The 15,913-nt window shown below is 34.4% G+C and overlaps 2 protein-coding genes across 2 annotated transcripts; both read left to right on the top strand.

Moving 5' to 3' along the window:
* Positions 1 to 5,254: 5,254 nt before the first annotated feature.
* On the top strand, positions 5,255 to 6,013 carry LOC136773736 (uncharacterized). Its single transcript, XM_066727642.1, has one exon. It carries the CDS (start codon positions 5,267 to 5,269, stop codon positions 6,011 to 6,013), a length of 747 nt encoding a protein of 248 aa, XP_066583739.1. The 5' UTR covers positions 5,255 to 5,266.
* Positions 6,014 to 12,204: 6,191 nt separating this feature from the next.
* LOC136773730 (piggyBac transposable element-derived protein 4-like) lies at positions 12,205 to 15,694 on the top strand. The gene is made up of 5 exons (XM_066727628.1): positions 12,205 to 13,783; positions 14,912 to 15,044; positions 15,097 to 15,242; positions 15,284 to 15,347; positions 15,676 to 15,694. Exons 1-5 carry the CDS (start codon positions 12,205 to 12,207, stop codon positions 15,692 to 15,694), a joined length of 1,941 nt encoding a protein of 646 aa, XP_066583725.1.
* Positions 15,695 to 15,913: the final 219 nt, after the last annotated feature.

Below are 15,913 nucleotides of genomic sequence, written 5' to 3'. Positions count from 1 at the left end.
CATGCCAAACAACCCAGGCAACCTGATATAAGGAGAAGCGGTCTCGGGGAGTCCTAAAGGAATGACAGTTTCCATAAGTCCCCACGAGGAGGGGAAATAGATCATCGAGTCTGGCTTGAACGCTGGTTACGCGCGTCAAGCAGGCAGTCGGAACGCGACCATGGGACCGTGCTGATGTGTCCGTGCGTGCTGGTGAGTGCGTGACGCCGCACTCAGACAGCCATGGGTCGGTTTGCGTACGTGAGGCGTGTGCTATAGGCCAGCCTGCACGTACGTCACGACTGGTTACCGGCCAATGCATAGTGGGTTGTGCAGGGGCGTAGTTAGCCCGTTGGAATGTGTCCCGGTGCCCTCCATAATCCCATAGGCTTGCGCTATGGCTGGACGGACCGCGAACATTGCCTCCGTGGTGGTCCGCTCCTGGCAAACTCTATGCTTGGCAAATGATACCGCATGTTCCCGCACTCCTCACCACCACCTGTGTGTGTGGGTGGTGAGGGATAAATGTATGCCCCTCAGCAGATAGGTCTGCGAGGCTCGGACTTCCGTAAGGAACCCTCCCCTCTCTCCACGACCTATCATACTGAGCGACCCTGGCTACCGCTACCGTCCGAATGCATGGCCGCAGGGCCGTATGAGATGCATGAAGAATGGGGTCGAAGGACCCAACTGATAACGTAGGGTTGTTGGCCACCCAACTGACCAACTGGCGCCCTGATACCGATGAATAAGGACGGGCGAAGGTAATGGGAAAACCCGTAGTGTGAGTGGCTCCTCGCACTGACGGGAATAACCTTACAAGGTAGAGCTTGACACATTGCCCATCCTTATAGATTATTTACATCATAGTACATTAAATATTTGCTTGGTTTTGTTGAGTCATAATCATTCATATACCGATTGTTTGCTTTTTCATAGCGGTGACAGCACTGACTCAAACCACCACGTATTCCGCGTTTTACGAAAAGCAACATTTCAACATCAGTGAAAAGTTCCAATTTTATTCCAGTATATTTAAGCATTGCATCCCAAGTGAAGCCTGGGAGTGTGAAATAATGTGCAGGATCCAAATTATAATTTTCCATGCAGCTACCGCGAAAATTTTCAAAAACGTCTGTCAGTAATAATACGTCAGTTTTTAAATAGACATCACTGTACTCCCCAAGTGTTTGTATTTGAAAATTGATCCATACTTCCTTAGCATGATTATGTGCCTCTTCACTAATATTACTGTCAGTTAATTTGTTATAGAATAACTCGCGAGGCGGTAAAGCATTTTCTTCCAGACGATTCAGATTATCTACGTAATCATAAGGAAAAATACCTTTTCTTGTTAGTAGATTAAATTGTTCCGTATTTAAATTCGAAAATTCTGACTCTAAGTTTTTCAATTGAGATCTCTCCAAATATGAGCTCAATTTGTCTAAACTTGATGCTAGAAATTTAAATGAATCAATAAACCTGAGCTGAATATTATATTTCCGTATGTATTTATAAATGAAATATACTTTTCCTTATGTACAGGTAGCAGGTATACTGAAGCCTCATACATGTTAGCGATCGCATTGAAGATGAAATGTGCATCGTAATTAGATAAATTATGAAAAATTGCTGGACTAACGTGTGAATCTTTATAGTTTAAATTACAATTGCTGTGAGAGGGTCCTCTATATTTATCTGTTAAATGATCATGATCGCGAACACGTATTTGATTTGGAAGAAATGGCTTTTTACATATATGACAGTCGGGATCATTGTTATGACGAAAATTTTCGCTAATACTTAGCGTTCTCATAGGCACTGCAGTCTTTAGTTTTTCGCTCGCTATGCTAGCAGTTTTATCGAGTTCTCGCACAAACCATTCTATACACTCGAGTCCACGATATGATTTATAGGTTGAGAGCGATGAATCACGAACGCTTTTAAAATAATATCCTACACTAAAGGGTAAATGTTTTTGATAAATACTACTATTACCGCTCGTTTCATTCACTTTTTCTAATAAACATTCAATGTCTGCATATACGACGAATGGGGTCCTTTCATTGTTCTTGTCATTTTTAAAGGACACCCAACGGTCCTCTTCAGGTAGCAGTATACGGACGTTTATATTGAGCTGACTCAAATCACGTTTATGATATTGAAGTTTATCCTCATTGAAGAAATAGTGTAAACATCTAAGAGAAAAAATTATATTAGTATATAAACATTAAAAAAAATTATATTAAAATAAAAACAGTATAACAAACCGATTACAAATAAGATGAGATCGTTTTTTTCGAGTCAGTTGTTTATTTAGCAAGCGAGAAAGATTCCTGATACATAAAAAATGTGCTGCACCTTGATGTTCGAGAAGAAGAAGATTCGCATGTCTCGATTTCTCGCATTTTGTGAGTTGAAGAGGTGCAATAATTTTATTCTCCTGCCCTTCTTGCTCATCCACCATGGTGAAAACAGTAATCGACACATCATTATCTTCTTCAAATTTAGGTATCTGTCTTAATGTGGTTGGAAATGTTATACTTCTAACGTTAAAAATAGATTTAAAATGGGGGTATGAAGATTGTCGTTGTGAGTGTTTAGTTGAAATTGTCGATTAGAGTGCAGCCGTTACAGCCCATGCAAAACATGTATTATCATCACTCTGTATGTTTATCACTGCATGTTTTACCGTTGCGTTCCCGCAGCGTTACAATAGCTGCCATCTAGCGCTTTGCTAATATCAAGCGCTAGATAAGCGGGTCGTATGCGAACTAGGAAGTTATCAACCGATGAGTTATTGATCGGGGATCGATAACTTGTCGGCTTCCTAGTATTGCGCGATGGGTGTAGGGCGGCAGCGGCGGGACAGGCGCAGGGCCTTACCTGCTTCCGCGGACTGCCCCAACACACGTAGTTTGGAGGTTCATAGGAACAGTGTTGTTAAGAAACCCCGCCGCTGGAAATAAGCCGCAGCAAGGTAGCAGCCGCCGCAGCGAAGTAGAAACAGTGCAGATAGAAGTGCAACGACTGCCATCTTGCCGCGAACCCATACCGGACAGCGGAGCCTACCAGCCCTTCGGGCCAGTGTCAAGGGCGAGAAAGAGAAAGTGAGAGAGAGAGAGAGAGAGAGAGAGAGAGAGAGAGAGACGAGAGAGAGGTAAAGAAGAGAGCCAGCCAATTGTAAGCAGAAATTAGGGTGATTATTCGTTCTGTGATAACGTCCAGTGACGTTCCGGGGTGTGCTAGGGCTTTAGGGCTCGTAGCACCGAACGGTTTTATAGGGAACCGCTGGCCCTGCTCACCTGTCACGGGTAAGCGGGCAACCTAGCGGAGTGGTCATTCCGTCGGACCTGTAACGAACGTCATATTACGTGAAAGCGAGAATTAGTAAAAGGGTTCGCGATTACATCGATTCGTTGTGAGTTTGACCGTTGACAGGAACGTTCCCGTAAGTCGGTTCAAGGCCGCGGACTTAGTATACTCATCGTGAGGACTCGCGACCTTAGAATCCTAGACGTAAACAATCCGGGTCGTTGTTGTGCTTGAGTACGCGAGAACAGAATAAGCGCGAATAACCGTCGAGTGACGCGCACGCGCGAGTATAGGGACTTATCCGCGTAAGGCTTAGAGCACATTTATTAACTTAATGCCTTACGCAGCCCTACGCGTGATCTTACGTTACGGGACACGTAAGGTCAACTTACGGCAAAGCACATACATCAACGTAACGCAAGTCGGCAAGGCAGAACGAAACAGAGAGGAGAGCAAACTGGACTCAATTCGTGAGGACATTGACCATTTTGTCCATTGTATAAATATTTATTAAGATAATATGATGAACAGACGATCTTGCAAAGTAAAAGTCTTACTTTTGAATATTATAATACTTTCTTACTTAAAATTAAAAAAAAGGAAAGTTCATAAACTGTGGCAAAATACAAGATTCGCTATAAGGCCAATCAATCAATTAAGAAAACAGCAAGGCGAATTCCATAATCTTTTTCAAGAATTAAAGAAAGATGATACATTGTTTTTTAAATATACGAGAATGGGTCTGAAACATTTCGAAGGACTGTTACACCTTCTGAATCCTTTTTTAAAGAAGAAAACTAAAAAAGCACTTTCCCCAGAAGAAAGACTCATTATTACAATAAGGTAAATTTACAGAGAGTTTATATCTAACAGTGGTATTCAGGAACTTCCGCGTTATTTGATTATATCAATATAATTATGTTACAATTAATATAAGCTGTATATTAAAACTATAATAAGTGAGGTTAACTGCAAAAAAAATACTAAATGAATAATGAGATTATTTAAATTATAATTTCCAATAAAAATAAATGATTAAGATTTTTTTAAATGGTATGATAATGTTTACAGTAATTGCATAATATATATTTTGCTATAGTCAAATATAACAATTGTATGCATCACCGTTAGAGAAACATCTTGTACGCACATACTAAATTATTTATGAAATTGCTAATGAAATAGTTATTAAAATTCATGTGTATTAAAGAATATTTATTTTATTATACAGATATCTTTCGACGGGAAATTCTACCTCCAGTTTAGCTTTTTCGTTCCGTGTGGGTCAATCAACTGTTACGTCCCTAACCAATTAATCCCTAAAAATTAAAATTATTTTATTAAAAGAAATAGGATAATTGAATGTGATCCCATATGCCAGAATCTGCAGGCACCGTCGCCGGGACCTTATCTTTGCCTACGTTTGCATCTTGCATCGTGCGACTGTAAGTCCGTGAGAGAATTCTACCTCCCACTCACTCTAAGATGCTTTAATTCTTATTGGTCAAAGATAGGATGAATTCATTTTATAAATGTTTTGATTGGCTTAGCCATCTCCCTGGATCACGATCCAGAACCCGGCGTCGACTAATTCGATTAGCTTTTAAGACAGTGCTAATTGTACCTTCAACTAGAACAGTCTTGGAAAACCCTCATATATATTTGTTACAGTTAATAAATAAAAACCATTAAAAATCATCGAAGTCTGCTCAACTAAGTGTTATCCCTCCATACAAAAATCCTCCATCGAATTTCCTACAACTACTACCAGCTGGTAGGCAGCGGACATTGGAGCCCACAAAAAAAACTGTTCCTGAGTTTACCACACAATTCAGGACGTAACACAACGATTAGAAAGATAATTAAAGAAACATCTATAGCAATATCAAAAGGATTCAAAGATATATATTTAACATGCCCAACTGAATATGAATGGAAGGATATTGTTGAAGGATTTTGGAGACGCTGGAATATGCCTAATTGTTTTGGAGCTATACATGGGAAACATATTTTACTGAGGTGCCCTCCAAATTCTGGGTCCTTATTTTTTAATTACAAAAAACAATTTAGTATTGTTTTGATGGCTGCATCAGATGATTTGTACAGATTCACTTTAGTAGATATAGGTGCGTATGGCGGAAATAGTGATGGAGGAATTTTCGAATGCAGTAATATAGGAAAAAGTTTAAAAAATAATCAATTGCATTTGCCTATAACTTTAGGTCGTTTGCCTAATAGCGATAATCTTTTACCTGGATATTTTCTAGCAGATTCTGCTTTCCCATTATCTTCAAATTTAATGAAACCGTATTCAGGGAATAACTTGTCTAAAGAGCAAAAGATATATAACTATAGACTTTCTAGAGCCCGAAGGACCATAGAAAGTGCATTCGGTATTTTTGCTAATCGTTGGAGAGTTTTCCATACGCCTATATGCCTACTTCCACAGACTACCGAGTATTTAATACTTACCTCAGTTTGCTTACATAATTATATAATGCGAGAAGAGCAAAATGATCATTTAAAGAATTATAGCCAAAATTGGCAATTTCGAAGCGATGAGAGATATGAATGGATTATTAATACACGTCACCATTATGATAGCAATGTTACAGCAGCAATAAATCAAAGAGATATTCTCTGTCAATATTTAAACTCTAGTGGTAGTGTAAGTTTCCAAACAGATTATATTCATCCAGGACAATATTCAGAATATTAAATTAATATTAATTTTTAAAACCAATGGATAAGACATTCAATGTGGTCTTGTTTTTAAAAATGATTGAAAATTAAGGAAAACAAGCCTATACATTTCAAATTTCTTATCTATTTGTTTATTCAGCATAATAAGATTAATTGCTTTTGTTAATTATATACCAAAAATTTGTATATGATATGAATTTTTTAGGGAAATAAACAATAATGTACAAAACAATCTTTTTAATTAATAATTACATTCTTATTATTATTGCACAATTTATTTTTTTTACTGTAATTAGGAAGAAAATACTGGAAAAGTAGAACTATTTTAAAAGGCAAAGCGATATTGCTGCATCAATTTAATTGAATTTCTTACAAATTATAATAAAAAAAAGTTTAACCTTATTGCATATGAAACGTATTTGAAATGTTTTTACATTACAAACTTATATTATTGTCATGTTTAAATTAAATAAAATTTGTTAAATCCTAGTAGAAGCTGAACAACTGGTTCATATGCTCTCTACCTCTTGATATCAACAATGCTCTCTTATACACATATCATATACTTACTGACAGTTGTATAATAAAATTATAAAACAAGATGCAGTCTTTGGTTAAACTTTTTCATTTTTGAAAATAACTTTATTAGAAGTAAACCTACATATAAAAGAATGTTTTTACTACTGTTTAATTCATAAAAAATATATTTACTTACTATAAAAAAAAAATAATTTCTTTCTTTAACAAATTCAATAAAATGAATAAATGAAAACATAATATTTCTTTTAACTTAACCTTACATTATTATGTTACTGCATGACAACAAAATAATTAAACTATAAAGAACATCATGGAAAATTTTTATCATTGTAACTGCAATATTATTGGCTCTCTCATATGATGCAAAGTAAAATAGCATGTAAATTTACATTTTATCCACCGGAGAGAATAAAACCTGCATTAACTTCTGTTTTTTAATTGATCGTTCAGGCTCATTGTACCTCTGTAATTCTAATGCAATATAATCACCAAATGCAGATTCACATGACTTTGGAATGATTTCTGAAGAATCTACAGATAAAATATTAGTGAGATCAGATATGGCTCCCAAAATTTGTTCTTCATCACTTTTAATTTTATTGTTTTTAGTTTCTTTGTTCTTTTCCAGCAACTTCTTCCTAATGTATGTATCATTTTCGTCATTTGGTGAAATCTTATTTAATTGCTCTAAATCCTCTAAAATATCTGACCTTTTATCAACACTTTTTACATTACAATATGATCTAAAAAAAATGCATTTTACTCAATTATAGTACAAATGGAATGCAAAGTAAAATAAACATTATATAATCACCTCCGTCTTTGAATATATGGATCTAGAAAGGAGAATTGTTTCACTAGTGAGCATTTTTATTCTTTCATGGCTCCACTTCCACTTTTAATATACTTTTTCTGCAATCGGCTGTACTTCTCCCTTAATGTTCGGATTCGTTTTTGGCAATAATCTGATGTCCAGTAATCACCTAATTAAATAATTTCAAAAAATGTAAATATAAGAATCAGTAGAGAGAGAGAGAGAGAGAGAGAGAGAGAGAGAGAGAGAGAGAGATTAGATATTTAAAGTTATATATACTCACAAGATTGTTTCTCTTTCATTATTGTTGAAATTTCAGACCATGCATTTTCTTTTAAAAATACATCTTTAAACTCTCTGTGACTCTTGTCATATAAAAATTTACGCTCTCTTTATAAATCAATGAGGTAATTATCGCCAACATTTTCAGTTATTTTTAAATCATCATCAATTTCATTTGCATTATCATTATCTAAGTCACTGTTAGTAGAAGCCCAATTTACATTAGTTGAGGAATATGCATGATCAATTTTTTATTCTACAATATAAAGCTCTAATAAAATGATAGTTTATTATTTTAATATCAGTCACAATCGGAAATTTTTAAACTTGTTAATAAAAAAAGAATACAAATATATGCATTGTTATTCTCTATACTTACTGTTTCAATTAAAATTCTAAAAATTATAAAAATTAATCGGACAAAATGGTCGATGTCCTCACGAATTGAGTCCAGTTTGCTCTCCTCTCTGTTTCGTTCTGCCTTGCCGACTTGCGTTACGTTGATGTATGTGCTTTGCCGTAAATTGACCTTACGTGTCCCGTAACGTAAGATCACGCGTAGGGCTGCCTGCGTAAGGCATTAAGTTAATAAATGTGCTCTAAGCCCAACGTCGCGTCGTGGTTAGCCTAGGAATCCGCCGATGGCGCGCGAATACTGCCCGACTCGGTGGGGACCGCCGCGAACGCCAACTAGTGGCTCGAGCGCGGGGCTAGCTACTACGTCATCAGGGCTTCAGCCGCGTCCACATTTAAGACCTCGCGTAACATACTGATACCGTGTAAGGAGGACCAGATATTGTATTGAGCACGGAATTTATAATAAAGAGAGTTTAACCAAAGTTGAGGATTTAGTGTATTAGCACCCCCTTCCCTATATTCGCGTACGAGGGTTAGAACCCCCTCTGTATCAATAAATATTCGGGAATTATAAAATAATTACATCGAAGGCGCCCGGGTCTTGTAGGAAGTCGCCTATTGGGACGCGAACGCGATCGGTGAGGGATCACTCCTCCCTCCCCTTCTACACTATCCCTTGAGATAGAGAGTAGCGTCACAATGTTTGTTCTTAATATATTTTGGAAGGTCGATTCCACAGCCCGCATGTAGTGGATTACACTGATTAATATTCACAATTAAATTTAATATTTTTTCCAAAGTCCACCCACCATCACGCTCTTGAAATTCACCTAATTTTGTTAAAATTTTATCTATGACGTATGTTTTATACCAATTACTAAAAGTATCAGTCTTGAATAAAATCACATTTTTTGTGGAAATATGTTTGATATCACTAATTTCCTTGCAAATAAATTGTCCGTTGATTACCATAATTATCTTAACAGCGCTTACTTTACTGAATACTTTGTTAATGTAGGATTGCAGCATTTCTGATGCTGCCAATAGAAATTCATGTGGTTCGATATAATTAGTATTTACTATCATTCCACTACACATTCGAATTTTAAATGATGAATCAAGATCTTTCCAAATAAGCTTTTTCACATTAATGCCCGCTCCAATTGAATTTTTATTTGTCGCCGCATAGAGAAGTAACTTTCGAATACATTTTATTTCTGCAAGATTTTTCTGTATAGCATCTGGAGTTGCATTCCGGTTGGATTCTCTCAAATTTCGAATATAATCACGACACTTGCAAACCCACTCGCTATAATCATGCTGAGTTCTTAAATCAGCATTCTTAAGAGCGTGATTTGAAGAATAACTTTTTTCTCTTGCTGCTCTGATTAATAGGCACTGTATCTGAGCAATTTCCGTAAAAATTTTCTGCCTTGCCCCTATACGTGCATTGCGGCTAGCAAATCTCAATTTTTTAATGTAATCGCGACAATCACGTACCCACTCACGATATTCATCCTGGCTATTTAAAACTCTATTTAGAAGCGACATCGTAGTTCTTTCCGTTTAAATGATCAGCGTGAAACTAATGAAAAATCTTAGATGGAGAGTCCTTCAAATAATCAGTCTCCGAGACACTTCAGTAACATAAATATTTTACGGATCAGGTTTCGGGTTGAAGTAAAAGAATGCATTCAAGTTTAAAATACACCTATATTCTAGATTTTTGATTCATACATATATTTCATATAATATACATTTCTCAGTGCGCATATACCCTCATGATTCATGCAAATAGGAAGTTGTGAATTATATAATCCATCTTCTAAATTATAATTTCCCCACACATATTCATCTACATTATTAATTTCTAAATCACAAATATTCCTTAACCAATTTAACTTTTCCACCCCCTTTACAAAAACCGTATCTTCATATACATATTTTTTTATAATATCTTTATATTTATAATATGGTGAATAACCATCCATCCAATTTAAGTCATGATGATTGAAAAAGATTTAACTGAAAAAGAAATTTCTTATTCATTGAAAATAATAATTCGTTATTGTTTTTTATAAAATATACTTACTCTGATTTCTTTCTCTCCTCTTCACTTAACCGAATATGTGGAAAGGGTGGTAAAAATAAAATATGATGCACTTTTAGTTCTTGTAAAACTGCAAATTCTTTAATTATAAATGTCTTATCCATTAAATGGAAGCCTTGAAAATCGACGAACGTTGGGATCATCATGTTAGCGTTTTTTATACTAAATTTATTACACTTTGCCTTTATTTTAAATATATTCTTTTTTTGTTTCTCTAAAGTTTTCCCTTTCTCTTCAAACCAAGTATTTCAATTCTCCCACTATCCTCTTAACTATTCTCTCTCTCTTTGGACCAATGGTGTTTCTAAGAGTGTCTGGTTAGTCACCTCCCACCACAGATCAAATTTTTCACATCCCTTACAGCATTTGAAAAATCTTGAGGAGCGTATAGGGTAGTCTTCAGTTCAGTTTAAGCCAAAGAATCTTCAGTTCAGTTTTAGTCACAGAATCTTCAGGTACTCTGACATTATGCATAATTTAAGAGATATCACGCACATAATAGATGTGGATGGATTTATCGTTAATAAGAAGATAGTGTACAAAGAAGTGGCAATTAAAAATATAAACTCTAATTTAACATATTATGGTGCATTCAAAGTTAATGGATCAATGAACACTTTAAGTATTGCTGATCGGAAAACTGCATCTTTTGTATTTAATAATGTGCACGCAATTGTATATGGAAATACGGGAAATGAAAGATATTCACAACATGAAATATATGATTTTTTAAAAATCATTGAACGTGACAGTGTGCAACCAGTGGTTGCATATAAAGGTGGACACTTCGAACGTGACTTAGGCCCGATTCCACAAAACTTGTTTAACCCTTTGCGGCACACATTTTTTACATAATCGGTTTCTCGTAAAAATTGGTATACAATAGTTTTCGGGGTCGCTGATTACGAATCTGATGTCAGAATTTAGAAATTCAAAATGGCGGATCCAAGATGGTGGACAAAAATTTCAATTATTACCGTATTTCAAAAAGAATTGGTATACAATAGTTTTCGGGGTCGCTGATTACGAATCTGATGTCAGAATTTAGAAATTCAAAATGGCGGATCCAAGATGGTGGACAAAAATTTAGATTATTACCGTATTTCAAAAAGAATTGGTATACAATAGTTTTCGGGGTCGCTGATTACGAATCTGATGTCAGAATTTAGAAATTCAAAATGGCGGATCCAAGATGGTGGACAAAAATTTAGATTATTACCGTATTTCAAAAAGAATTGGTATACAATAGTTTTCGGGGTCGCTTATTACGAATCTGATGTCAGAATGTTAGAAATTCAAAATTGCCGATCAGATTTGACGGACAAAATTTTTAAATAATATCAAATTCCAGTAAAAACTAATGTACAGAGATTTTTTAGATCGATAATTCATTCCAAAGTTTAGATATGTAGCTATCGGAGTTAGTAATTTCGAATTTTTAGTGGTGCCCATATGCTTGTAATAACGATTTTATTTCTACAGAAGTGTAGCGGTGAACTTGGACGTATGAGACAGATATTTTGGGTGGCTTATATTCTTTTCTGGGTTTTGAGTAGCTAATCCAATGGATCCTCGATAATTCGTGATTGAAAATAGTTTTTACCTCATTTTTTCTCAAAACAATCATTTCCAAGTATATAGGTACTGTGTAAATGATATATAAGTATATAAGAATACTCAGTGCAATATGTTGAATTATTGATTGAAGATTTAGTATTACTATATTATAAGTAGTTGCTTTCTCCACGTACCTATGCAAGTAAATTACACATGCTGAATCATATACTATTATTATTCAGTTACCGCGTATTACCGAGGGTATTATTTTCATTGTATTGTTTTCAGAATTTCATAATTATGATTTCTTGTTGATACAAATTTTATGTCTATTTTTATCTTTTGTGTCTCAATATAACTGTTACGGGATGGTTTAAATACTTTTCATTTTTTATTATACATTTATAATTTGGGGTATCTAAATTTGGTATCACTTTTTAAAATTCATTGATGATATTTTGATGTGCACAGCCCTTTGGTGGTGTTATTATTCTTCTTCCTTCAATCCTAAAGTTAATAAATTATTGCTTATTATCTGTCTTTTGAAATGGAAATTACTGATATTCCTAGTGATGGGGAGTCTATAGATGGACTTGCTGACTCAGATATTGATGAGAATGAGTATAATCTGATTGATGTAGAAAATGAGTATGTAGAAGAGGATGAAAGTGAGAATGATTTAGATGAAGATGAACAAGAATATTCTGGCAATGAAACATGGACGAAAAAAGGAAAAGAGAGAACAGGCGGACCATTCACAGCTGATTTTGGACCAAATATCCCTGATAATGTAAAATCTCCATTGGAAATTTTTTCATGTCTTGTTTCAGAAGATATTTTAGATATTATAGTTCAACAAACAAATATTTATATACAAAACAATAAACCTAATGCGACATTGATAACGAAAGATGAATTACGTATTTTTATAGGAATCAATATTATGATGGGAATAAAAAAACTACCTTCATATCGTGATTACTGGTCATCTGATCCAAAATTGAATGATTCATTTATGCAATCATTGATGCCTGTTGTTCGTTTTGGATTTATTTTAGGTAATTTACATATCTCTGATAATCGGACAGAACCTAAGAAAGGTAAACCGAACTACGATAAATTATATAAGTTGAGGCCATTACTAAATAGTCTTGAAAAAAATTTCAAAACATATTGGAAACCAAGTAAATATCAGTCAATCGATGAGTCTATGATAAAATTCAAAGGTCGTAGTAGCCTAAAACAATATTTACCAGCTAAGCCGATAAAACGTGGATATAAATGTTGGATTCGAGCAGATGAATCTAGTTTCGTTTGTGAATTTCAAGTCTATACCGGTAAAACGGAAAGTTGTGAAAAACAGTTAGGAGCACGCGTTGTCAAGGATCTGACCCGTGAACTTGTTGGCAAGAATCATCACGTCTATTTTGATAATTTTTTTACTGCTGTTGACTTATTGATTTCACTAAAGAAAGATAACATATTCGCTTGTGGAACGGTACGGTCTAATCGAGCTGGACTACCAAAATCTGTAATATCTGACAAAGAAATGGAACGTGGACAATATGATTTTCGAACATCCAAGACTGGTATTAGTTGGATAAAGTGGATGGATAAAAAAGGTGTACACTTTCTATCAAATTACCATGATCCATCTGAAGTCACAACTGTAAATCGAAGGCAAAGAGATGGCACTTTAGTAAAAGTAGATTGTCCTGTTATATGCTCTGATTACAATAAATACATGGGTTTCGTTGATAGCGCAGACCGCTTGATATCCACATACAAAATTGATCGAAAATCTAAAAAATGGTGGCACAGAATATTTTGGTATTTCATTGATGTGGCGGTTGTAAATTCATTTATCATATATAAAAAAATAAATACCGATAAGTCTGTGACTTTGAAAAAGTTTCGACTACATTTAGTAGATGGATTAGTTTCTAGAACCGTTCCAACTAAAAAAGGAAGGAAGCGACAGCCTTCAATTATCGGTTCTCAAAAACCACAAGTATCTATTGAAAAAAGGCGTTTTCAATCAGCTCATATGCCTATACATATTGAAAATAAGAGACGATGTACACATTGCAGTTCAAAAACAAATAATACACGGACTCATTGGATGTGTAATTTGTGCAATGTACCTTTATGTCTACAATCGGACAGAAATTGCTTCTTGATCTATCATTCGTGAATAAGTACAAAAAAATTAATATGAAAAAGTTGTGAGAAATTGTTTGAAAATGATGTTGAAAATAAAAACAATAATATTTATATAAATATAAAAAACATTATAAAAATAAAAATTATAAAAATAAAAAAAAATACTGAAAAAAGTAAAAAAAAAAAATGGAAAAAATGGAGATGATAACCGCCACGTCCTCGTTCGTATCTCTGGGTTAGGCTAAGAGCGGATTTCTTTATTTATTTTACTATACTGAATTTCTGATTATTCCAAATCACTTTTCACAAATATCTGAGTTCAGATTCGTAATCAGCGACCCCGAAAATTGTTGTATACCAATTTTTTTTGAAATACGGAAATAATCTAAATTTTTGTCCACCATCTTGAATCCGCCATTTTGAATTTCTACATTCTGACATCAGATTCGTAATCAGGGACCCCGAAAACTATTGTATACCAATTCTTTTTGAAATACGGTAATAATCTAAATTTTTGTCCACCATCTTGAATCCGCCATTTTCAATTTCTAAATTCTGACATCAGATTCGTAATCAGCGACCCCGAAAACTATTGTATACCAATTCTTTTTGAAATACGGTAATAATCTAAATTTTTGTCCACCATCTTGGATCCGCCATTTTGAATTTCTAAATTCTGACATCAGATTCGTAATCAGCGACCCCGAAAACTATTGTATACCAATTCTTTTTGAAATACGGTAATAATCTAAATTTTTGTCCACCATCTTGGATCCGCCATTTTGAATTTCTAAATTCTGACATCAGATTCGTAATCAGCGACCCCGAAAACTATTGTATACCAATTCTTTTTGAAATACGGTAATAATTGAAATTTTTGTCCACCATCTTGGATCCGCCATTTTGAATTTCTAAATTTTGACATCAGATTCGTAATCAGCGACCCCGAAAACCCCTGTATCATTTTTTCCTTACGAATATAGCTACCCATTTCTTCAATAATGATTTTTTTTAAAAAAAAAAGGATCTTTTTTTAATTTATTGATTATTACAAATAAATTAACAAACAAATTTATACCTTTTTTGCATAGATTTTAATTGTGTAACATCTCACGATCATAAAAAAACAAAAAGCATTGGTTTAATTGAATTTAAACTACATCAAAATTGTAAAAAACTGTTTTTAAAAAGGTGGCACCGTACCGTGCCACTGTGCCGCAAAGGGTTAAACTGGATTAAGTTAATTATGCTATATTCTATGTGACATAAAATATAGCAAAATTAACTTAATCCAGATCAAAAAAGGCTTGGGGAACCGGGCCTTATTAAATATAATGAACATTAATAATGTCAATTTAGAAAATTTTAATTGTCCAAAATTCGATTTCTTAATTGAATATATAAAAACTGACATTATTCCTTGTGAGCTGCATAAAATTAAAATTACGCGAAAATCACCAAAGCCTGTCCCCTGTGTGAAATAGGAGGTAGATGTTTTCGCAAAGTGGGTGCGGAAACAAATAAAAGGTAAATATTAAAAATTATGCTCGGAATTTACTTGATATTAATAATTTTTTTATGTTTCAGAAGCTGTTATTAGCTGAATGGGCTAAATATTATTGTATATTAGTTTTTATATAAGTTTCATGTTCGTTTTTAACTATATAATAAATTTTATTTAAAAGTCTCTTTCTTTTCCCCTACTCCTATTCCCTTAATTTAATCCGTAAAAGCAAACAAGAAAAACACAAAAAAATGAAAAAAGCACTTTATAATTATTACTAACTCATAAAAGAATAAAATCTATCTAGTGCTCAATGTTTAAGAAAAAATTTAAAATCAAGTTAAATTGCAGGTCTATAGTTGAAAAATAGTGGGAGGGTCTAGGATAAGTATGTAGAGGGAGAATAGACTCTCCGAGGGCAGGCCTAAGAAAAAAAGAAAATGGCAGTCTGTAAGATGCTTGGGGGAGGGGGCTGCGGTATAGCTGTCCCAGTAATTTTTATGATCGCCACATAGTGGAGAAAAATGAAACTTTTTCCTCCACCAACTGTAATACAAAAAAGTTCTCTGGGTAACTGTTAGGATAGCTA

The sequence above is a fragment of the Prorops nasuta genome, unplaced genomic scaffold, assembly GCF_024137725.1.
Source record: "Prorops nasuta isolate Cenicafe-Biocafe unplaced genomic scaffold, Cenicafe_Pnas_1.2 PNAS00001, whole genome shotgun sequence".
Taxonomy (NCBI): Eukaryota; Metazoa; Arthropoda; class Insecta; order Hymenoptera; family Bethylidae; genus Prorops; species Prorops nasuta.
The sequence above is the reverse complement of the archived record's forward strand: the minus strand, read 5'-3'. Positions and strand labels throughout refer to the sequence as shown.